Below are 26,009 nucleotides of genomic sequence, written 5' to 3' on the forward strand. Positions count from 1 at the left end.
TTCCGTTAGCCATTTCTACGACGAATGTTTCTTTTAGTGGTTGTGGGGATTTCTTAAGTAAGTGTTTAAAGTTTTGGTTTATGAAGCTTCTTTCTGCACCACTATCGAATAAGACACAATCATAAGAGTTGTTGAGAAGGAACGTACCCGTGACTACTGTGGGGTCCACTACTGCTTCATTGTGGCCAATAGCGAGTAGTCTTCCTATTCCTCTCGTATTTCCGGCCTTCGGACAGTTTTTCTTGAAATGGCCAACTTCACCGCAGCCATAGCAGGCCTGGCTCACTCCCGAACCGGAGACTTGGGAGATAGGTTTGGGTTGGGATCTACAAAACCGGACGGTATGGCCCTTCCGGTCGCAGTTGGTGTAGTGCAACTCACGGCAGGGACCGTTGTGATGGATAGGGCACTTGGGGCACTTGGGCAGGTTTCCAACATAGGTTTTTGCTGGTACAGGGGTAGCAGGAGTGGTGGCAGCATGGACAGCCACTATTTGTTGGTTTTTGGAAGAGGGTTGAGCTTTCTTATCCTTCTTTTTGTCCCACCGTTTCCTCTTGTTTTCGGATATCTTGGGTTGTGTAGTGGCAGTTGTTGTTGCTGTTGATGGAGTGGAAGGAGTTTCATGATCGATCAACCTGTGGGCCAATTCCTTAGCGCTATCAAAGGTCGCAGGGCGTGATGCTAACACGTTCCCTCTGTACGGGGACACTAAACCCCAGATGTATCGTTCTATCTTCTTGCTTTTAGAAGGAATCATGTTAGGACACATAGCTACCAGGTCGCAGAACCTAGCAGTATAAGCTACTATGTCGGTCCCATTCATCTTGAGACTCCAAAGTTCTTCTTCAAGTTTCTGAACTTCGCCCTTATGGCAATACTCATTCATCAATAGGTCCTTCAATGTGTCCCAGCCCATGGCGTTGGCTGTTACCAAGGAGAGTGATTTGACATGCCCATTCCACCATGTCAAGGCCCTCTCAGTGAAAGTGGCAGTAGTGAACTTTATTTTGCTTTCTTCGGGGCATGAGCACATTTCGAAGACAACTTCAGTCCTTTCGATCCATTGGGACAGAGCAAGGATTCCTCCGGTCCCATTGAAAAATGTTGGTTTACAGTTCATGAAATCCTTATAAGTACACCCCTGCGTATGTGTATGGATTTTGCCATGTCTGGAGTTGGTGCCCATTCCGGCTCCAGTAGCATCGCCCGAATTCATTTGGGCCATCGCTGTCGTCACAGCTATGACATCCCCAATTTCACGGCCAGAAAAGACCGATTTGTTTATGCTTTGTTTTATAAATCAGAGTGATCGTTTAAAGAAAACGGTTGTGGAATTTGTTCCCAAAATAAAATATGATAACCATTTATCAAAATATTTCTCGAAAAGAATGTATTTTCATTAAATAATAAAAACTCGGGATGTCATGTTCGTTACAGACCAAAAGCATAAACAATATAAAATGGACCTTACAATAGTTATTCAACTACTGATTTATAATCCAAAATCTCTCGTCAAGTCCACCAACTTATACCCTTGTGCCATTACCTGTAATGAAAAGGAAACTGAGTGGGTCAGGCTTGGGAGCCTGGTGAGCATATAGGGTTTTCAACCCACAATAATATAATTATTATATGTAATCAGCAAACAATCAACCCAATTACCCATCCCCATTATCTTCTTAAGGTTTTACCCTAAGAACCAACTATCTTTCATTCATTTATTCATAAGGAATTTGGCACGAATTCCATTGCTGCCAAAGCTTATTTATCCAGTACTAAATCCATAGTTATCTGGCGCTAACTCCATAGTCACCAAAGTTCACTTAACAAGCGCTAACTCCATAGTCGCCAAGGTCTACTCAACAAGCGCTAACTCCATAGTCGCCAAGGTTTACTCAACAAGCGCTAACTCCATAGTCGCCAAGGTTCATCAAATAGGCACGAAGTCACATCGTCGCCAAGGTTTATACAATAGGCGCTAACTCCATAGTCACCAACTATTCCATCTACCTATGTTCTACCCAACAATTTTGTAGATATAAATACTTACACAGTTTAAATCATTTAACACCTGTATAAAACTCCAATTTCCATGCCCATCTCAAATAGACAAATAACATATAAACACATAGCACGTATTTCATAGCAAATACTTCATATTTATGTGTTAGAAGAAAGTAACTACACACTCACACATATAAACAACAATATACTTAATACACTCAAACCATACTTGTATTATTATCATGTTTATGAAAGGTAGTATACACTCACTTGATCAGAAGATGATCGGATAGCACTACGACTTGCAGAAGTGGTAATCCTCAGCAGATCTGGAAGATCTCCACAAAAATCGAACTTCTCGCGGGCAGAGCTTCGGCTCGGGAACCGCACTTCTCGGGATCTTCGGGATCTCGGGACTTGCTTCGGGGCTCAAGAATAATACCGGGGCTTCAAGGTGTTTCTGGCACGCAAAACGATGCAAAACGGGAGAGAGAAAAGATAAAATTAGCAATTGAGTCGGCTGCCCTCGCATCCTATTTATAGGAGGCTGGAGCCTCGGAGTACGCGGGGCGTACAGGCGTACGCGGGGCGTACGCGTCCGAAACGTCATTGCATGCGTCATCCGAAGAACTCGAGTGCGAAGGTCGTCATAATTCGCTATACGCGGGGCGTACACTCGTACGCGGGGCGTACTTCGGATGAGTCCGATGACTCGCCTTCGGATAATACCGGGATTTAATAATTAAATTTAATTATTAATTCATTAATAAACTTCGAAAATTCATATCTTCTTCATACGAACTCCGTTTTCGACGTTCTTTATATCCACGCGTAGGTGAGAGTACGCTCTACGACTTTCGTTTACACTTTGTCGGCTAATTTTGAATTTTATTTTTATTATTTATTTTTAATAGGTCGGGACATAAAATTTCGTTATAAATTCATAACTTCTTCGTCCGACGTCCGTTCTTGCCTAACTTTTCGTCGTTTTGCTACTAACAACGATATCTTCGATTCTCATTTAGATCGCTAAGGCTAAATATCACTCTAACGTGAATTCACTTTTTACGTCATTCAGCGTTGTGCCGATTCTGTCGCGAAACTTCAACAAGTCATAACTTCTTCGTTATAACTCGGATTTTGGCGTTCTTTATATGTACGGAAACCTTGTAACATATACTACAAATTAGTTAGGATTATTCATCCTAAATAATCTTCTATCAAAAAGTCATTTTTGACGCTTATCGTCTCTAAATTGACTAGCCCTGATCTACGGGCATTACAATTATCTCCCCCTTAGGATGATTACGTCCCAGAATCATCAACGAAATAGGATTCGTATACTGACTCCGTAAGTTATCTCTCCATTCTAAGTAATAACCTTGATGCTCAACCCTGCATTTGCTCTTCGTACTACGTTGGACTTTAGATCGACATCTTTAAGTTACAAAATAAATCCTTATTGTGGACTCCTTCTTCTTCTAAGGATAAATACATTCATTTATCTATTGTAACTAACCGATGGGTCGTGCCCCGATGACCTCTCATCGCGGTCGGACTCAATTAATATGACCACTAGGTTCGGAATAACCATCATCCTACTAGCCATTACCGAAACAAGGGAAATGACAAACTTGAATAAAACAAAATCAATTACTAGCTTCTTGATAACCTTGTGACTTCCCCTGATCCAAGCATGAGTCCTGTGCTTCCGGTAGTATAGATCTCTACTACCATTCACACCTACTCATACTTGTCCCAAGTATTGTCTCGCAGTTAACCAAGTCACCATACATAAATCATATAATCATTCAACACATCAGATAACAAAACCAGGGTTTATATTAATTCTTGAAACTATTACACAAAAGTTCAAGTTCACCCTATACTATGCCTCTAGCAGGCTATGCTTCCTGATACAGACTTTATATATTAATATGAAGTCTTCATCTTTTAATCCTCCCATCCTTTTCTGCTTCGTTGAGGAACATGTTGAATGCCCTTGGCTGTGGAGGTGTGTTTTTATGTGGGCAGTCTTTAGAAATATGACCTTCTTCGTTACACCTATAGCACATCTTCTTGATAGGTGCGCACTTGTTGGCGTAGTGCCCTGTCTTCCCACATTTGTAGCAAGTCATCTCCTCGCTACATTTCCTGAAGTGTTTCTTCTTACACTTCTCACACCACTTAGCTTCATCTCTTCCCCCAGATTTTGAGAATTTGCTTTCTTTGTCGATTATTGAAGATCCTTCACGCTTCCTTTTCTCTCCAACTTCAGCCCTTTCCAGACCATTTTCTTTTAATTGGGTCTCAACATTTTTGGCTGCCCAGATGGCGGCTTTCAGAGTGGTTGCTTGCTTGACTATCGGACCAAAGTCCGTTGGTAATCCATTGGCAAACTTGTTGACCTTGGAAAGTTCAGTTGGAATTAGGTATGGAATAAGCTTCATCTTCTCCGTAAAGCTCGTAGCGTATTCAGTAACGCTCAATTTTCCTTTCTTCAGATTCTAGAACTCATTGTTGATTTCCAGAAGATCTTGCTCAGAAGCAATATTGCAACTTCAGTTGCACCACGAATTCTTCCCAAGACATCTTGCTAGTTTCCCCCTTGGGCATCGAACCAGCCAGTAACTTCCACCAGCTCAATACTCCAGATTTTAACAGAGGGATTGCAAGAGCGGTCTTCTGTCTGTTGCTACACTCGCAACTTTCAAACATTGTCTCTATTTCGGACATCCAGTCCATGACTTGCACTGGTGTCGGGCTCCCAGAAATACATGGTGGTTTGGATGCCATGAAATCCTTGTACTTGCATCCACGTCCATCATTTCCTCTATCCTGGTCGTTTTAACGAACTATTAGTGGGTTGGCTTGACCAACGGTCCCACTGTAGTTTCCTCCTTCAGACTGCCCTCCATTTACTTCGAGCTCTTCAACTTGAATTGGCAATTCCTCGCGATTCTGCCTGATCAGACGTCTGGTTTCTTCCATCTGATTATTCAACATTGCCTGGATCATCACTTGAACTTCGGCCATTGTCATTGGTTTAGGCGCTGCTGCTACAACAGGTATTTGTTCAATTACTGGTATTTGATTCCTGTTTTCATCAGCATTTCGAACTCCACTCCTCGTTCTCACCATTTTGATCTGTACACCGAATATGGTGAAATTAGATCCTTAGTCACGATAGATATTTAAATCATCATTATCACTCCGAAACGTTTACATGCTAGTTCTAATATCGTAGACGTACGCTTAGAATCCTATACACATAAGGTTTCCAGATCCGGTCGGCAACAGACCATATATCCGAACAATTAACATCATATATGGCAAACATATAACAATTAGCACATAATAGCATTTTAGGCAATTTTCCTTAAATAAAATAGTGCCTGTGTAAATTTAGGTGTACTACCTAAAATATAATGGACACACTCAACTCACAATCATTGCTTAGCATTCTAAGTTTAAGTCTAGAAATAAATCCATATTCCTAGTTCGCTTAAACTCATGCTCTGATACCAACTGTGACATCCCCAATTTCACGGCCAGAAAAGACCGATTTGTTTATGCTTTGTTTTATAAATCAGAGTGATCGTTTAAAGAAAACGGTTGTGGAATTTGTTCCCAAAATAAAATATGATAACCATTTATCAAAATATTTCTCGAAAAGAATGTATTTTCATTAAATAATAAAAACTCGGGATGTCATGTTCGTTACAGACCAAAAGCATAAACAATATAAAATGGACCTTACAATAGTTATTCAACTACTGATTTATAATCCAAAATCTCTCGTCAAGTCCACCAACTTATACCCTTGTGCCATTACCTGTAATGAAAAGGAAACTGAGTGGGTCAGGCTTGGGAGCCTGGTGAGCATATAGGGTTTTCAACCCACAATAATATAATTATTATATGTAATCAGCAAACAATCAACCCAATTACCCATCCCCATTATCTTCTTAAGGTTTTACCCTAAGAACCAACTATCCTTTATTCATTTATTCATAAGGAATTTGGCACGAATTCCATTGCTGCCAAAGCTTATTTATCCAGTACTAAATCCATAGTTATCTGGCGCTAACTCCATAGTCACCAAAGTTCACTTAACAAGCGCTAACTCCATAGTCGCCAAGGTCTACTCAACAAGCGCTAACTCCATAGTCACCAAGGTTCATCAAATAGGCACGAAGTCACATCGTCGCCAAGGTTTATACAATAGGCGCTAACTCCATAGTCACCAACTATTCCATCTACCTATGTTCTACCCAACAATTTTGTAGATATAAATACTTACACAGTTTAAATCATTTAACACCTGTATAAAACTCCAATTTCCATGCCCATCTCAAATAGACAAATAACATATAAACACATAGCACGTATTTCATAGCAAATACTTCATATTTATGTGTTAGAAGAAAGTAACTACACACTCACACATATAAACAACAATATACTTAATACACTCAAACCATACTTGTATTATTATCATGTTTATGAAAGGTAGTATACACTCACTTGATCAGAAGATGATCGGACAGCACTACGACTTGCAGAAGTGGTAATCCTCAGCAGATCTGGAAGATCTCCACAAAAATCGAACTTCTCGCGGGCAGAGCTTCGGCTCGGGAACCGCACTTCTTGGGATCTTCGGGATCTCGGGACTTGCTTCAGGGCTCAAGAATAATATCGGGGCTTCGGGGTATTTATGGCACACAAAACGATGCAAAACGGGAGAGAGAAGAGAGAAAATTAGCAATTGAGTCGGCTGCCCACGCATCCTATTTATAGGAGGCTGGAGCCTCGGAGTACGCGGGGCGTACAGGCGTACGCGTCCGAAACGTCATTGCATGCGTCATCCGAAGAACTCGAGTGCGAAGGTCGTCATGCTTCGCTGTACGCGGGGCGTACACTCGTACGTGGGGCGTACTTCGGATGAGTCCGATGACTCGCCTTCGGATAATACCGGGATTTAATAATTAAATTTAATTATTAATTCATTAATAAACTTCGAAAATTCATATCTTCTTCATACGAACTCCGTTTTCGACGTTCTTTATATCCACGCGTAGGTGAGACTACGCTCTACGACTTTCGTTTAGACTCCGTCGGCTAATTTTGAATTTTATTTTTACTATTTATTTTTAATAGGTCGGGACAGAAAATTTCGTTATAAATTCATAACTTCTTCGTCCGACGTCCGTTCTTGCCTAACTTTTCGTCGTTTCGCTACTAACAACGAGATCTTCGATTCTCGTTTAGATCGCTAAGGCTAAATATCACTCTAACGTGAATTCACTTTTTACGTCATTCAGCGTTATGCCGGTTCTGTCGCGAAACTTCAACAAGTCATAACTTCTTCGTTATAACTCGGATTTTGGCATTCTTTATATGTACGGAAACCTTGTAACATATAGTACAACTTAGTTAGGATTATTCATCCTAAATAATCTTCTATCAAAAATTCATTTTTGACGCTTATCGTCTCTAAATTGACTAGCCCTGATCTACGGGCGTTACAACAGCTGTCTGAAACAACACTGGATCGAACTGCGGAGGAGGAGGAGGTGGTGTAGGTGGAGTTTGAGTTGCAGGTCTGCCTTTGTTCGGGCGCTTGCGGGGAGGCATCTTTTACTGAAAGTTTATAGGGATAATGACCGTAGTGAGAATCAATTGCATATATGATGAGAGCATTTCATGGACTAAACCATAGTACAACTATCAGATAGAGTCATAGTAACAGAGTAGGTAACTACCAATATTACTGATATTAATGATGTAATATGAGTTCGGAAAAAGTGACCTAGCAGTAGGTCTTACATCAAACCATAAGGAAAATGTTGGCAGCTTAGAGGCCTAATTAGAGCACTTTCAAAGTTAGGAATGTTTACAAACAAGTGCTCTACCGAGCATAAAAAGGCTATTCCTTAAACAAAAGGGAAAGATAAGTAGATATCTTCTACTGACGACGGGTACTCATTGGGCGAACCCTAAGATCAGCCAGTTGGCGAACAACTTCCTGAAGATGTCTCTCCTGAACCCTCTGACGTGCTTGGAGTTCCCTAACTTCGGCTCGAGATGCAGCTAGCTGTTGCTGCAGAACCTCATTGGTCCTCCTAGTCCTATCCATGGCTTCTTCCAGTTGGCGGATGTGGGTAGTGTTAAGGCTGGAGTTTGCATCAATTTCCACGACTCTACCGATGGCTGCTTGACCTTGTTCGGTGTTCCTGGCAATCCTACGAACCATGATGGGCAAGACTCGGTCCGCTGATCCTCCTTCGCTTATGTTGTAGAAGCTCCGGTCTCCGTCGAAAGGTACAGGCCGACCCTGCTCATCGCTCCATCGGTTCAAGGTTATTGCCCACATGGGGGTGGGGCCTTGAAATGCCGTACGGGGGTTAGGGTTTGGAGCTACTGGGGATAGGTTGTTGACTTCTGGCTCGGAGTCAGAGCTATCCGAAAAGCCTTCAGCATGGTGATCATCCAAAGGGATCGGGTGATCATCTTCTGGTTCCTCATCGAGCCATCCTCCATTGCCTTGGTTCGGATAATACGGATCGCCGGGAAAGTGGAAGCCAGCCATGCTATCTACGCGAGAATGGGGAAGGAAAGGTTAATAGACGTACTAATCTAGGATACTTATAAGATGATCGTTATTAGTCGACCCAATACTTGCATAGTGCATACCAATTACATGTAACCGAAGCAAGATAGCCCTTCGAATAAGCGACCCTAACTCCAAATCCCCAATCAAAAAAGAACAGGAAATGAAGCAAATGTCACAGATTCTAAGTCTATAGCACCCTAGCCACATGTAACCGTGGTGTATCCACTTAGCAACTATTGCCCAACTAGTAACGACCCTTTTTAGTTATCACATATGCAGTTAGTAGAATACAGAATACTCCTATAGTATTCTTGTTCTAGCGTTCTTGTGGTAGTGTTGGCAAGTTTTTAGACTTTTTGCAACACCACAATCACTCTTAGGCACATGCTAGTCACTCCTGGAAAAATGTAGTTGATCAGGCTACATCCACCCAGATGTAACTGTATGTCTCTAAGCCTAATTGTGTTGTTCAACAATCTTAATACTTTTATTCTGTGCTTGTATGATACTGACCCTTTGTATTGGTGAATGTGTATATATATATATATAGATATATAGATATATATATATATATACACACACACACACTTAATTAAATATTTTAGTATTTAAAAGTATATATTCTTGGTCAGAGTGTTTTACTCCCGAAGTGTTTATAGTTCGTATATCTTTTATGGGTTGATATACTTGATTCACTATAAACACTGCTCTGATACCAATCTGTCACACCCCAAAACCGAGAACAGCGGAATACGTTTTGGGGTGGAGGACGTCTTGTACAGTATCATAACAATTGCATAATAGTAAAAACAAGCGACAACTACCATTTCATTAATATAGTGATTATAAATACAAACGTGTTCTGCACAGTTAATAGACACCAAAAGTATAAACAAAAATAAAAGATGAGTCTTGTATACGCTCCATCTTCTCAAAAGTTGCACCAGTACCTGTCTATCTTTGACCTGAGGATACAAGTTATTTTGAAAACGAGTATCAGCATAAAGCTGGTGAGTTCAAAAGAATTTAGTGTCGTTGTTTGTATAAAAGTGTTTACAATCATGTAATGTAAAAGCTGTAATTACTGTTTGAGTATGGAAGAAATCCCTAGAAAATCCTATATTTTCCAAAATTGAGCATTTGTAAGTTAAATCCTTCAAGTCTGTAAAAGTATTTCCATTGAAACTTTCAGTTATAAAAATAGGGTATAAATTCCATTCAAGTAACGTAGATGAGGAAAAGTATTGTTGGTTGGCTGTAGTAGTGTTGCAAACTTCAATATATATTTATTTACTTCGGGAAGTTAGCTTAGACTTTAAGTCTTAGTGTGTTAATTTGGATATGGATGTGATCTCTCATGTAACCAAACTGAGTGATGATAGCGGGTCCGATGACCTTCCCGGTCATACGTAGTGTAGTGATGTAGTGCCACCCCTGGGCCTAGTCGGCTCAGATTATAGTTAACAGTCGGGATGTAATAGCGTCCGTCCTGTATAGATCTATACATGTAGTGTTGCTTTCCTTCCGGGAAGCTCTGGTTACATGGTATTTGCATGGTAGAGTGTCGTATAGAGGGATAGTGTGTTCTATTCTGGATTAGCGTATTCTCTTGTATTATAATGTAGTAAACTTTTAGTATAGTATATAGAGTGTTCTCTTTAACGTGCATTAACTTGTAATAGTAGTAATTATAGTGAGTATCATAGTAATAAAGGTAACGAGCAGTAGTCTTAACTATACCTATTATAGTTAAATAGAGTGTGGGATTGCAAGCCTTTGATTTACAAAGGTATTGAATAAGATGAAGACTTTCATATCTAACACAAATATATATGATATATAACTAAGAATTCAACGACAGTCGGACGGATAACAGTATACCCTAAGACCACAATCAAACAAGAACAGGAAATAAGGCGAGTTATCGGTCCTAAGTCCTTCAAGTCTTACTTATATAAATATATTGGTGTAGATATAGTTTAAAAGAAAAGTAATTTAAAAGCAGCTTGAAAATATCTTTAATAACAATTTAATATAGAAAATGCATTTGATATTTATCTAAAACAATTTTATTGACAAGTAGCTAAAAGTATAGAAAATCCTTTTTGGTTGCAAGTTATAAATCACATATAATTGGATACTAAAACTTGTTGCATTTAACTTTTATTCCCCCCCCCCCCCCTTAAAACATGTAAAAACATTTGAAAGTGTCGGATGAGCGTTTGGTGTCAAGTAAAGACTTAAACACACTCTATGACCCTAGTAACATATGAAGATATATGTTTACAAGTAATTAGTGATTATGTAACGCCCGCAGATCCGGGCTAGTCAATTTAGAGACAATAAGTGTCGAAAATGACTTTTTGGCAAAATATTATTTATAATAAATAGTCTTAACCAAGTTGTAGAATAGGTCTCAAGGTTTCTGTACATATAAAGAACGCGGAAATCCGAGTTATAACGAAGAAGTTATGACCCGTCGACGTTTTACGGCAAAACCGGCACGACACCGGGAAGCGTAAATAGTGAATTTACGATAGAGCGAGATTTAGCTTTAGCAATGTAAACAAAAGTTGTAGAATATGTTAAACTAAGAGTGTCAATAAAAAGAACGCCCAAATCTGACTTCGTATGAGGAAGTTATGATTTTTCTAAGATTCGGCTTAGCAGTGCACGGTCCGAAACTCGAATTTTAGTTCGAGCAGTTTTTGGCTTACGCGAACTAAATGAGAGTTGAAGATCTCATTAATAGGAACTCAACGGTAAAAATATGGATGAAAACGGAGTTCGTATGAAGGAGTTACGAATTCTTCGCGGTCATTTAACAGTCTAAACGCCTCCTACTGTTAAATTTGAGATCGGTCAAGAATTAGCCAAAGGAGTCTAAATGAAAGTTGTAGATCTTGATTTTACCTACGCGTGGATATAAAGAACGTCGAAAACAGAGCTCGTATGCGAGAGTTATGTTTTTTCTAAGTTCGAAGGCTGATACGCGATAGGGGGTGGCGTGGCACCACCAGAATTGGACACGTGGCACCACCAGAAGGCCACCACATGGACCAACTCGGCGAGTAGGTCCCCCCTACTCGGCGAGTCCATCAGATTTTGCACTATAAATAGAGGTGTCGGGTCTAGCCTTCTCTTCACACCTCCCAAACTCACTTTCTCTCTCTAGCCTCCCTAACCCCCCTAAAAGCCTAGGTAAACCCCCTAGCACCCGAAGGAAGCCCCGAGGCTCCCGGAGTCCCGAGAAAAGAGTCTTTCAGCTCGGGAACGCTGCTCCAGCGAAGCCCGGTTTTCGAGAAAACCCGCTGTAAGTGAGCTACGCCTAACCTATCTTTAGTATAGCTTATGTTTTAATATAGTAACATTATTAGGAACTTATAATGAGTATTTGGGCTATTATTATGAGTTATATTGAGTGTTATTTAACGCTTATATAATAATAATAATAATAATAATAATAATAATAATAATAATAATAATAATAATAATAGTCAGACTATTATTTTGTCGCGGTTATCGTTAGACTAAACCCTAGTGGTATTGATACTAGGTTTTATCGAAGGAAATTGTTTTGAGAGTATCGAAGCGCTGTTCGAGTATTGAGTCACCACCTACTCAGGTGAGTGCATGGTCCCTTTCATCTTACACATAGATATGAAGTATTTTATATAAACTACGTGTTATGTGTGCATATTATCTGAATACTTCCTGTCTATGCTGGATGAACGTTTTATACATGTTTTAAAGGATTTAAACTGTATACGTATTTTATATATACAAATATGTTGTGTATGAGATGGGTAGATGAATGATGAGAGATAGAAGATGATTTGAGTATACATTGGCAGCTATAGACTTAGTGCCTATGGGACGAACACGGGTAGCTATGGACTTAGTACCCGTTAGACGCTGGTAGCTATGGATTTAGTACCTGTTAGGAATTGGTAGCTATGGACTTAGTACCTGTTAGACGCTGGTAGCTATGGATTTAGTACCTGTTAGGAATTGGTAGCTATGGACTTAGTAACTATTAGTTGGACGCTGGTAGCTATGGATTTAGTACCTGTTAGGAATTGGTAGCTATGAACTTAGTACCTATTAGATGAACACTTGTAGCTATGGATTTAGTACCCAATGAGTAGACTATAGCAGCTATGGAATTAGTACTTTACGAACGAACATTGGCAGCTATGGATTTAGTGCCAGTCCTATAACCCTGGAAGTAAGGAACTTCGGAATAAACAAATGCAGGATAGATGACTCTTAGGTTAAATCCTTAAGAGTAAAGAAGATAATGTGGATGGGTAATTGGGTGGATTGTTTGATTGTTTAACATAATAATTATATTATTGTGGGTTGAAAACCCTATGTACTTACCAGGTTTCCCAACCTGACCCACTCAGTTTATTTATATCACAGGTGTTGATATGAAGTCACTTTACACTGAGAGATTTAAGGAGATGTAGATCACTAGTGTAAACAATTGTAAGTTCTGTTTATGCTTATGTTTCTGTATTAACGATGACATCCCAAACGTTTTAAAATGAAATAAATACGTTTCTTCGAAAATGTTTTAATAACGTATTTACTATCTTTTTCTGGGAACAAATTCCGCAACATTTTTATAAAATGAAGTACTCTAATTTTTATAAAGCATAAACAAAATCGGTCTTTTATGGCCGTGATTTTGGGGATGTCACAGATTAAGACACTAATTAAACACATATAGACATCCTAATGCGAAGAACAACTCTTTGGTCAAGTGTTAGAAGGCTATTGGGTTGCAAGGAATGAGTTTTAGGCCTCACTATGGAGTTTACTCCTCACATACTCACCTTAGGTGAGTTTACGGCTGAGGGACCACCTTCCCCATGAGTTTACAACCGTAAACTCATGGGAGGAGTGTATTTGTGTGTTTTCAAGTCTCTTATGTCTCTAAGAAGGGTTCCAAGGCAAATTCCAAGGCTTGAGGGGTGTTTAGGGTTCAAAAGGGACACTCCCTTGGAGTTTGCTGTCCTAGGACCACTCCTTGGGAATTTACGGTCGTGAACCCCATGGTTTACGGCCGTGAACTCTTGGACACCCCTTATACTTCGTTTTTGAGGTCCTTAGCTTACTCCTACAAGTTTCTATGTGAAGGTCCAAGGCTAAATAGGGGGTTAAAGGCTCAATTTGCATAGTTTAACGGAGTTTACAGCCTAAGGGTGTTCTTGGGCCGTAAACCCACTTTTAAGCCTCTAAACATAAGATTTAATGTCTAAAACACTTCTAGGGTATGTTCTAAGTTAGCCTCTAAGCCTAAGAAAGAGATTTGGGGGCATTTTGGCACACTTTTAGGGGTTTACGGCCTAAGAAGGTTCTTGGGCCGTAAACTCCTTGTTCTAGGCCTCCATGGATGATTTTCAAGCTACGTAAACATGTAATGAGCTTTAGAACAATCTAGGGTAAGAGAACTTACAATTTGGGGTCGAAAACTTGACGATTCTTGGATGAAATCGCGTTTTTAGAGAGAGAGGGTAGAGTGAGAGAGTGGAAAGTGTGCAAATGAAGTCTAATAAATCCTTATATAAGGTGAGTTTGTTGTACAAGAGTTTACCGCCCAGAGTTTATTGTCGGGTTTACTGTCGGGTTTACTACCGAGTTTACTGCCGAGTTTACTACCCGGAGTTTACTGTCGTAAACCCCATGTTTACGGCCGTAAACTCCATCTTATGGAGGTTATGGCATGATTTTTGGTGTTAGGGATTTAGTGGTTGTTTTCTAAGACTTGATCCTTAAGTGTGAAAGTTTCGGAATACTAAAACGGACTTTAAGTTGTGCTAAAAGATAACGGAAAATGAATTTGACTTCCAAATGAAATGGTTGACTGAAGAAATTATATATATGAAATATTCAGGTTGTCACTCATCTAGTATCAATAATGGGATGATTCTGAGGAGGAGGGACGAGATACCAAACATCATTTCTATCAAATTCGGCCAATTCTTCTTGCATGGTTGTAATCCAATCTGCATGTTCTAGTGCTTCTTTGATGGATTTGGGTTCAACCATAAAGATAAATGTCGAAAAATGACATTCATTTTGAACACTTGTGGCAGAATGAGTTTGTACACCAGCGTTTGGGTCTCCAATAACTTGGTTCGAAGGATGATCCTTAGTCCAAACATGTAATCTCGAAAGTTCTTGTGCAGCAGATGATCCAATATCAACAATAGGGTTATGTTGCTCCCCCTGAATAGCTTGAACATGTGGATGATGCTCCTCCTGAACTTCTGAACCGGATAGCTTTATGTCGTCATCAGGTGGGAAATTGAATAAATTTGCATCATCATCGATGTTGATAGGATTAGAGTCGAATTCAATAGTTGCATCTTGAAATCCATCCACATTTGATTCAAGGGAAGGTTGACCTTTCTCCCCCTCAACCTAAGAAGGTTGAAAAGGTTCGGAATCAAATGGAGGAAGACTAAATGTCGGACCAAAAACATGTTGAGAGACCAGAGCTTCGGATATGGTTTGTCTTATTCGAGATTCCAAATCAGGAGCTGTTTATGATGGTCCGAACAGGGTCTCAAAGTCAACTTCATAGATTGTTTACTGGTTCAGACATCCTGGTTTCAGAGCATCAGACTCCATGATGTGAGTTGTAACATGGGTTGGACTAGAATTCCGAAAGAAATTGTCATCAAAGGTAACGTCAAAACATTCTTCCAGAACACGAGTTCGCCGATTGAGAACTCTATAAGCCTTTAATTTAGCAGAGTATCCAAGGAAGATGGCTTCATCAGCTTTGGGTTGGAATTTGGTAAGCCGATCATGGTTATTCTTGATGAAGCATCTACATACGAAAACATGAAGAAAGGAGATACTTGACTTCCGACCGTTCATGGCTTCATACAGTGTTTTGTTGAGGCGCCGATTGATGATAATTCTATTCTGAGTAAATCATGTAGTAGAAAGAGCTTCAACCCAAAGATAGAGTGGAAGATTTGCAAAGTTGAGCATGAATCGAGTATCTTCAACAAGTGTTCTGTTACGTCGTTCAACTACACCGTCTTGTTGAGGAGTGTGCGGAACAGAGAAATTATGGTTAATACCCTTCTCGGTGAGGAAGTTTTTAATGGTTGAATTTGTGAATTCCGAACCATTATCACTTCGGATCCTCCTTACTGGGAATTTGATGAGAACTTCAGTTCCTTTTATAAAGTTGATGAGTTCGAAGGCTTTTTCTGACTTGAGCCTTAAGAACAAGACCCAGGTGAACCTAGTAAAGTCATCCACAATTACAAGAATGTATTTTTTTTGATGCAAACTCTCTACTATTGAAGGTCCACATAGATTAATGTGTAGAAGTTCTAAAGCCTCTGAGATTACTCTTTTAATGATGACGGGATGGCCATTCTTTGACTGCTTTGCACACTCACATGCAGCACATAAATGACCATTTTTGAACTTGAGGAGTGGCAGTCCTCTCACCATTTCACCAGAAACAAGATCATTCATATACCTGAAATTTAGCTGAGCCAACCTTCAGTGCCATAACCAACTAACGTCAGTAACAAATTTGGAGAGAAGGCAGAGCTGATTTCTTCCAATAATCATGTTGATTTCAAGAGGGTACATGTTCTTGTTGAATTTGAGTTGATTAAACATTCTTTTCAGTCTTCAAAAATGATGTAGTTGTGTTTCTTGCAGAATTCAACTCGACGATTTGCATCAGTGAGTTGCGCTACACTTATCAAGTTGTGCTTCAATTCAGCTACATATGCCACGTTTGAATTGGAGAAGTTTCCATTTGTAGGGATGCCATATCCTCGGATCTGAGATTTGGAGTTGTTGCCATATATCACATAGCTAGCATTTAGTGAAAGTTTGAGATCTCGCAGAAAGTTCTTCTGCCCCGTCATGTGCATGGAGCAAACACTATCAATATACCATATTGTTTCATTCTCCAAAGCACAGAGTGCCTGCAAAATTAGTGAGTTGTGGAGTTTTTAGGCTTTGAGTTAGGTTTTGGGACAAAGGCACGAATCTTAGGCTTCGGTTGTGACTTTCAAGGAACAAATGATTTAGGAGATTTTTTACGAGATTCCATTGGAAACAAATAGAAGGCTGTGGTTCTTTCATCTATCCAATAATCATACTCGATGACATGAGTGTTCGGAACAACTTTTATCGGACAATGAACTTCCGGAGCAGTGGTCTTTTCCGGAGTCACTGTTTCATCAATGGGTTTTTTAATTTTCCAAACAGATTTTTGTGAAAAAATTTTATTGTAAAATCTTTCTTTGTTCAATGGTACACTTGATTTTTAATTGATCCAGGTTTAAAAATTGTGCCATCGGCTTTTGCTATAAAAACAGATGAAACATTCCGAGGAGAGTTGGTTCAGACAGATGTAGGCTTCTCGTTAGTAGGACTAACAACCTTCTTTTGTTCTTCAGGACTGGAAGGTTTGGAATGTCTCTTGAGGATCTTAGTAGGTGAGAAGGTGTTTTGAATTTTAGTTGATGAAGGAGTATTCCGAGATACACTCTTTTTGGAGTTCTCAAGGAATCTAGAGTTTTGTCTTGACTTAACTTCCTTTTTCAGAGCATTCTGGTCTTCTACCTTAGGATCGACAATATCTTTCTTATTCAACAAGGGTTTTCTTTTGGAAAGAGGTGAAGAGTTGGAGGTTTGTCCTACTGATGGATTGTTAAAGACGGGATTAAATGGAACTAGTTTTGTTTTGGAAATCACTTGAGGTTTAGAATCACATGAGATTGACTCTTCAACGTCATTATCTAGGTATGCCCAAATGCACTCAGAGAGTTCAGGTCCACTTGTCTCCGGAAAAATTTCCCTAACAACATAGATGTTAGGTGGGTTGTGATTCGTATTTCGAACGACAAAGTTTAGAATACTAAAGTGGGGCTCCAAGGTCCGATTCAGGTCCGGCTTTGCCAGAGGCGGAAAAATCATGGAATCGGAACACTTGACAACTCTGGGCTTAAACTCATGAATTAGTGATGCAAATTGGTTAGAAATCTTAGGAAGGGGTGACAAAGGCGAGACAGGGGTATCTGAATGTTTGATGTTCGGAACGTCTCCCATAAAAGTTAGGTTTTGTAACTCCTTCAAGGGACGAACAATAGGTTTCAGAAACTCGCTTCTGAGACTAGGTGCTTTTGACCAAGGATGACGAAAATCGTGAGTCATCCGATCATTTGCTTCAAGAATGTCAATAGAATTGTGCAAAGCATCTATTATAGCATTGATACGTTTGTTTTTCAGAAATTAAAACATTTCTTTCAGAATAAGTGATTTCACATTTGTCTTTAAGAATGATACATTCATCTTGTGACATTACAAGCTCTCGTTCTAAAGACTCTAGTTTCAACTTCTTATCCTCAAAACGTAATCTAAGACGACTTAATTCACTTTCCTTCTTCTCACTGGCTTCGATGACTGACTCATAGGCTTTGTAAATTGTGTTCATATCTGATTGAATCTGGGTTAGATATGGTTCACAAAGAGATAAATCAAAATTATTATTAGTAATCATAGATTTTACATGTTAAACGATGCTTCTACCAGGTGGATCGTTGGTTGTCATGTAGCAGTAGTTTGGTTCAGCATCTTCATCATCTCTTTCGGACCCAGACGGCTAGTAGCCTTCGTCACATATAATTTATTGTCAAGCCATAAGACACATGTTTCTGCCAATGGTTACGTCATCATCATCTTCAAACGACCAATACCCTTCCACATCCCTTGAGACAATTGTAATAAAAGCCTTTTCACTCTCTGCCATTTCTTGAGCTCGGCATCCATAGTAAGCAAAGTCCTTGATTTTGGGTTTCTGTGGGACCTTGGCTAAGCAATCTTTGGCAAAGTGATTTGCATGGCCACATTTGTGACATACAATCTTGGGTTTTTTAGACTTTGGATTTTGTGGTGGTTCCGAGGTGTGATCTGAAGTAGGAAGGTTAGGCATGTAGGCTGGTGGATTTTCGAAAGGTTTGTTGAATGGTTGATGATTATATTGGTGAGGAGCTTGGAAATGGTTGTTTTGGTGAGAAGTTTGGAAACTATTTTTATGAGGTTTGTTGAAAGGACAGTTGTATTTCATGGAATGTAGAGCAAACTCTTGTTGGAAACGTAGTACGGAGTCCATTTCTTTAGAGTTAAGATCACTGATAGATTGATAGTTAGAGTTTATGAGAGTGTGAACAGTTGGAGGTGAGGGTTGAACATGAGGGGTATAAGGAACAATAGTGGTGAGGGGGTCCGAAGTGGTTAGGTTTGAGGTTTGAGGATCATATGAACTAACTAGAGCTAGAGGACCTCCAGTGAGTTCGCGTAGATTTTGTGCAACATTTGACTCATGACCTTGAAGCTCATCAAAAAGTTGATAGAGCTTGAGCTTTTCCAGAGACCATTGCTTTGAAGACATGATTTCACATTTCCCAATCCCTTTCTGAGACTGTTAATGAACTTGAGATTGTACTCAAGTGGATTTCGGACTATCCCATGAGATGTCATGTTGTTGATGACGATTTGGTATCTGTTTAAAGCTGAGGCAACGGATTCACTAGGTGTTGTAGTGAAGGTGTCGAACTCATTGACAACCAAAGTCAGGTGCTTATCCTTCATGTTTTTCAACCCTTCGAACAAATCTTGAATTGTGTCCCAAATCTCTTTGCAGACTTACACAATTTGATGTGCTCAAAGAGAGAAGGTGGAAAACCAAACACAATTTCTGAAAAGGCAACTTGATCAACATGCAACTTTTCCAGATCATCAGCAGTGAGAGGTGCTTGTCGTTATTGATCCTGTCCCAAGAGAGTTGCAGCAGCATCTCTAACAATGGTTCGAACTGGAACATGAGGACCTTCTTTAATGGATCTCCAGATAGATTCACATTTTTCTTTTCCAAGTAAAAATCTTTCCATTCTGACTTTCCAGTGATCATGCTCTTCAACAACTAGCAATGGGGCATGTGTAGGGTAACCCATGCTATTTGCTATTTGCATTGAGTACATTTGTTGAGAATTAGAAGCAGCCATTGAAGTTAAGATATATTTGAGAAAAGTGGTGTATGGAAGAACTTTTATCCTGAACACAGAAATGATCGAAATACCAAGGTAATCTCGAATCAACTATAATATGTTCATATGGATTCAAAGGACAACCACTCAAGCTCTGATACCAATTGTGAGAACAATGATCTGATTGCGCAGGGACAAGGCTTGAAAACTCAAACCTTGAGTTAATGCTTAAGATCAATGTCTGCTTCCAACTTAATGGTTCCAGTCAAGTCTGGCAAGACCAATCAAGTCTGAATATGATAACCAACATAGTACTTTAAGTATTAAATATAAGACAGTGAATATGATCAAGTAAAGTCAATAAATGAACACTAGGAATGTTTGAAAGAAAGATATGAGAGAAATGTGCAAGTGAAGTAAATATGAAAATATCTATCTTTGGTGAAGCAATCTGTCACTATGATTTGTCATTGAATGTTCATTAAATATGAGAATGTGTTACATCGTACTAACCCAAAAGCATACATAGAACCGGATAATAGAGTTACTCGTGATACTCTGATTATCTAAGTTGACAAAATATACCAAGTCTTATGATACGTTACATCAAGCAAAATAACAAAAGTAATTAATGTAGACGGACAAACTGATTTCGGAACATCTTCACCATCTCAGACTTCATTCACTTCGTACCATAAGCTTTTACTCCTGACGCCAAATCTTCTTCTTTATCTACTCTAGAACATCTTTCATTTCGGAACTAAGACTGATCTCGGAACATGTTGGGTGATTGTTAGAGGTTCACTTTCAATAATAATAATAGTTAACTTATTAAAACCCAATTCTACTCAACGTTTTTAGCATTATTACAAGATATGTTGGACGTTAACATTATTTTTATTTATTTTATATATTATATAAATATTTATAAAGATCTTAAATATATTATTACAACAAACTAACTTCACAACTACTTACAACTCACGACTATATATTGAGAAAATTCGAGAAATGACCAAAAAGAAGAGGTGGTTTGAAAAAATAACCAAGAAAATACAAATTTTGGAAAATGACCAAAGGATCCGTAGAGCACCCTCTGTGGATCCATTGAAGGCTCTGCGGAATCTTTGTTTTTTGAGTTTTTAAAACTTTTTTCGTTTTTTTTTTGCGTTCATTTTTGTTTATTAATATTAATTTTTTTTAAATACACTAATATCTTATGTAAAAAATTTGACAAAAAAAGTTTAAAATAATGAAATGTTTTATGTAATACGTTTGCTACTGATGTATGTTTTCCATGTATTTTTACTGTTTTGTATTTTATGTTATATGGAATAAAGTAGAAGTTAACTCAACTGGTTTCGTAAATAACCTAATACAAACCAAATACATATAAATAACGTAATACAAATCGGTGCATATAAATAACCTAATTAAAATTATACAAATATTTCATGTTTTTTATAGGTTACAAAACATACTTTAGAAAACATAAACATACAACATTCATAATAAACATACTATGAAATAAACTTCATTCATTCAAATCGAACCACGAAAAACTTTGATTTGTTTTCATATTCCGTCCATGAGTTTTATATTGATTGTGCCCCTAGGTTTACTATCGCTTGCGTCCATTGGTTATTTGATTGTTGCTGTCATTGGTACTCGGTGCAACCCTATCATTGGTTCTGTGGCTTTTCTTGCGGTCGGTATTCCATCCCTTGCGTCCATTGGTTATGTGGCTGATTTCCGGTTTGTTGTGTCCATTGGTTGTCTGGCTGATGTTGCCATTGATGTTCAGTCTGTTGTATCCATTGGTTGTCTGGCTACTGCTGCCATTGTTGTTCGGTATGTTGCGTCAATTGGTTCTCTAGATCATGTTGCCATTGATTTTCGGTCGCTTGCGTTGGTTCCTCTTCTTTCGCTTTTGTCCCACTCCCTAACACCCCAGTATATTTTTTACTTTTATGTTGGTTATTTGGAACGATTTCCTTACATGTCCTTGCATTATGGCATCTACTACACCTTCTTATTTTTGGTTCTTCGCCTTGAGAGGGAATACGATTGGTGTTTTTTGGTCTACCAACTTATCGTATTTCCATCACAGGAGGATTAATAACCATAAGGTCATCCGGAACCTCCTAATCACTAAGTTTTGAAAGAGGGTATATGGCTTGCTCATATGTTCTTCGATATGTTTCAATTTTATATGCATCTATAGCCATATGCCCACAGTGATCAATTTTCAAGTGCGTTAAAATCATTATCACATGACCACATGACAAACCAGTTAGTTGCCAATATCTGCAAGAACAAGTCTTTTCCCTCAAATTCACTATGCCACCACTTTTGAAGTCATGCACTTGATATGTTGTATTGTCAACACCGGATACCGACCATCCTTGAATCCTCTCTTTATTTTTTTTTAACCATATCTTCAGCCTACTTCATAAGTATTGTTGTACTTTTTTCTGTTAAAACAAACATATATTATTATATATGACATTTATCATATAATTTAAAAATAAACATAATCATACCTGCAGTCATCTGTCGTTTGTAAAACCATTTCTACATAAGTGCGCAAAAGAACTCAAGAAGTGGTAATATAGGCAACTTCCTTGCTTTATTTGATACAACATTCATGGAGTCCGCACTATTTGAGATCATATAATCACACATCGTGGTAGGGCAATACGCTCTGGTCCATTTCTCACGTGGAAGTTGACTGAGATATGTCGCTACATTATCTCTTATATTACGAAGTCTCCCCCAATAGAATTCAAACTCAGTGGTTTTGTAAGCTTTTACCAGCTTCCAAAACAAAATTGCAGTTTTTTTGTTTTTTCTAAAGGTGTGGACTATGTTTCCTATTAGATGAAAAGCACACAATCCATGTTGAGCATTTGGAAAAACATTTTGAATACTTACATCAATTGCGGGTGCCCTATCCGTGACCATTGTCAGACCTTCCACGTCACCAATGCATTCATGTAGTTTTTCAAGAAACCATGTCCAAGAATCCGTAGTTTCTTTTGGGCAAATTCCATACCCAATAGGCAAGATTTGATTGTTGCCATCCATGGCCACTACATGCAAGATGGTGCCTTTGTACTTTCCCTTCAAATGAACATCATCCATAATAATAACTTTTCTACAACACTCTCTGAAAGCACGTATCTGCAATAACAATATAAAAATCATAAATATATCAACAATATAATTTGTTTATGAACATTTAAGAAAATAACAAATATATTTAAAAATATATTACCGCGCATCCAATAGCGAAAAAGCAATACTCAAAACGATCCTCCGAATCAGTTTTTATGTACGCCATAATACCAGGATTATGTTTCTTCAGATTGTGAAAATAAACTGGAAGTTTGGAGAAACTTTCTTCGGGGGTCCCCATCATAAATCCCAGTACAAATTCTCTAGCATGCCACGCTTGTGAATAACTCATATTTATTTGTAGCAAAACATTCATATCTCTAATTATATCTTTAGGCTTCCAAACTCTCAAACTTCCTTGACCCGTAATGTCATGTATTATGGTTCCCACAACTTCGCTATTTACTTGCCTATGATTTGGGCGTATAAGTAATAAAGAACATGTATGCTCGTCATTAAACGTCTTAATTTCAAACATTTATGTTCCTTTAATGAGAGATGCGTATAAATTCCAATAACAGTTTTCTTGCATACAAACAACCTAGTACCGAGATTTTGAAGATTTGTAAACCTTTATCTGAAACTTTTCTCTAACAACTTTCAATTTAACAACAAATGCTAGCTCTTTTTTGGTGTTATAGGTTTGATTGACAATTAATTTATCATTCGGACCTAAACTGTGAAATGGTCCAGGTTCAAGAATAGGTTCTGGACAATAAGGAATAGAAGGAATACAATACCATGGATTAAAAGCAGTTTTATGTTTCGTGTACTCATCATCCGACCACCATTCATTTGATTTTTCCTTACATCTTTGATCATCAACTTCAGAAACTTCTCCAAACTCAAACAAATTATCATGTTGTAATTCAGTCATGCCCACTTTTGCTTCTTTATCATTATCTGATACAAAAGTATCATTATCAGATACAAAATTATCAGTAACCGAAACTTTTTTTTCATAACCCACGGACACTTCATTTCCCCTTCCCCTTGAACGGTTTCCATCACATTGGCTTTCTCTACGACCTCTATTAGTTTTTGCTGGATTAAAGTGGTTGTTAACCACTGCTTGTTCTTCAGCTTCTTCACCTATCACCGTTAAATACAAATGCACCGTCTTCTTTGATTTAGACATGATATGTCTCAACTGAAATACATCAGTTTCATCTCCAAGCTCCATGACATACCCTAACTCCGGGTGCTTAAAAGACAAACATATATGACTATTTAGCACACCTGCCTTACTTCTAACCATTTGTAATAACATTTCATGGTCAATGTTAAGAGGAAGATTTAAACCATGGTTTTTCACATTATTTTTAACGTAAACCTCGTCTCCATTAACTAACTGTCAAGACCCTCCCGTACACAAAATAATAAAACTCATTTTACAAATAACTCTTTACAAACTCAATGAAAAAACAACTTCTACTCGTAATTGAAACTCATAAACTCACAAAAACCCACTAAAATATGTCTATAACTTCTATAACTAATCTGTAGAGGTGTACACTGATCCGTAGAGGTGTATACTGATCCGCAGAGGTGTACACTGATCTGCTGATAACAGTTCTTTGAATTCTCAAACAGTTATGTGGACTGATATTAAACATAAGTTCATTATTTTTAACTTTTTTTGTCAAAATTTTTACATAAAACATAAGTTATTAGTATATTAAAATAAATTAATATTAATAAACAAAAACAAAAAATAGAGAAAACGAAAAAATAAAAATTAAAAAACTCAAGGTCCGCAGAGGTGTTTCGGTTCATCAGAGGCAAACGTATTACATAAAACATTTTAGTATTTTTAACATTTTTTTGTAGAACTTTTTATATAATTATCACATAAGGTATTATTGTATTTAAAAAAACAAAATTATTATTAATAAACGAAAATGAACACAAAAAAACGAAAAAAAATTAAGAAAAACAAAGATTTCTTAGAGCTGTAGAGGATCCGCAGAGCCTTTAATGGATCCGTAAAGGTGCGGATCCTTTGGTTATTTTTCCAAATATTTTTCTTAGATTATTTACTTCAAACGTCCCTTTTTGATCATTTCTGGAATTTTCCCCTGTATATTTGATAAAAGTAATTTAATATTTTTAATTGACTTACAGATAGCTTCATGTGCCACGTATTATCAAACAAGGGTAGAAAATTCACCCTTTTTTATGCCCGGAGGCCGGAGGTCCAGATCGATCTTTATTTTGTCAAAAAAAAACGCATGTTCCGACCCGGTCCACTCCTGGATGGTCCAAAAAAGCCCAGCTGTACAAAATTACCAAAAAAATATACAAATGCAATAAAAAAGGGATTTTTTTCTTCTTTTTGTTTGAACTAATACGCTTGTAACTTTTAGTTTTTTAAGACCCTATTTAAAGTATTTGTTGGTGCACCCGTTTAAGTATAAAAATTACTACGATCTTTTGTCTACTATGTGAGGTACACTATCAAAAAGTATTCAACATATTATTATACCATAGAAATATTGATGTTTGTAAATTCAAAAGAAAAGCATGGAAACAGAAAATTATGACCTTGGTCAAAATTAACAGAGTGTTCAATATCATTTACATGGTTCAATCAAACAAATTAGATATGTAGAAATTAGTCAATTACAGCAAAGCGTTACAAAGTTTCTTAATCCTTAATATCTAATTGTAAAAAATTCAAGAGCAAAAAAGATCATTTTGCAATCTTTAACGCTCGAACAATAAAACTTTAGGTGCGGAATTATAAAACATAGAGAATATGATAACAACCATAATCAAGAATAAGTGGACAAAAGAAAAAAGTTGTTTCTTTTAAAACTTGAAAACAAAGCTCTAAACAAATGTGACTAACAAGAGTTTGCTGAAAGGATCTGCTTTATATTTTTACTGGTATAATGGATAAAGGATAATTGATAGATGATATTACACTTAACGTACACCTACCCATTTTTATAGAGAAACATACTTAAAGTAAGTAAAAAGGACATGTCTAATTAAGTTTATTACGCTTTGCTATTTTCCATGATCTTCGATTCTCATAGATTGACCAATATAAATACATAGTACATGAGATATATGGGCTACATAACAAGTTTGGCTAACAAACTAATTGGGTTAATCTACAATACATACAACGAAAAAAACATACACTGATGTTTTAACTGTACACTTAA

The 26,009-nt window shown here is 37.9% G+C and overlaps 1 protein-coding gene across 1 annotated transcript; it reads right to left on the reverse strand.

Annotated features, from left to right (window-relative positions):
• Positions 1-21,803: 21,803 nt before the first annotated feature.
• Positions 21,804-23,128, reverse strand: LOC145059808 (uncharacterized). Its single transcript, XM_079007591.1, has 5 exons — positions 22,937-23,128; positions 22,594-22,842; positions 22,380-22,476; positions 22,203-22,233; positions 21,804-22,104 (listed from the first exon to the last, which is right to left on the reverse strand). Exons 1-5 carry the CDS (start codon positions 23,126-23,128, stop codon positions 21,804-21,806), a joined length of 870 nt encoding a protein of 289 aa, XP_078863717.1.
• Between the last annotated feature and the right edge of the window lie 2,881 nt (positions 23,129-26,009).

This window comes from Lactuca serriola, chromosome 6 (genome assembly GCF_051521515.1).
Source record: "Lactuca serriola cultivar US96UC23 chromosome 6, Lser_US96UC23_V15, whole genome shotgun sequence".
NCBI classification, from domain to species: Eukaryota; Viridiplantae; Streptophyta; class Magnoliopsida; order Asterales; family Asteraceae; genus Lactuca; species Lactuca serriola.

Bases quoted from the DNA above. Each gene is read 5' to 3' on its own strand.
- LOC145059808 (XM_079007591.1), bottom strand. From the start codon at position 23,128: ATGAGTTATTCACAAGCGTGGCATGCTAGAGAATTTGTACTGGGATTT. The intron at 22,843-22,936 runs GTAATATATTTT...TTGTTATTGCAG, and splicing joins TTTTCGCTATTGGATGCGCG to ATACGTGCTTTCAGAGAGTG. The intron at 22,477-22,593 runs GTAAGTATTCAA...TTGTTTTGGAAG, and splicing joins ATAGGGCACCCGCAATTGAT to CTGGTAAAAGCTTACAAAAC.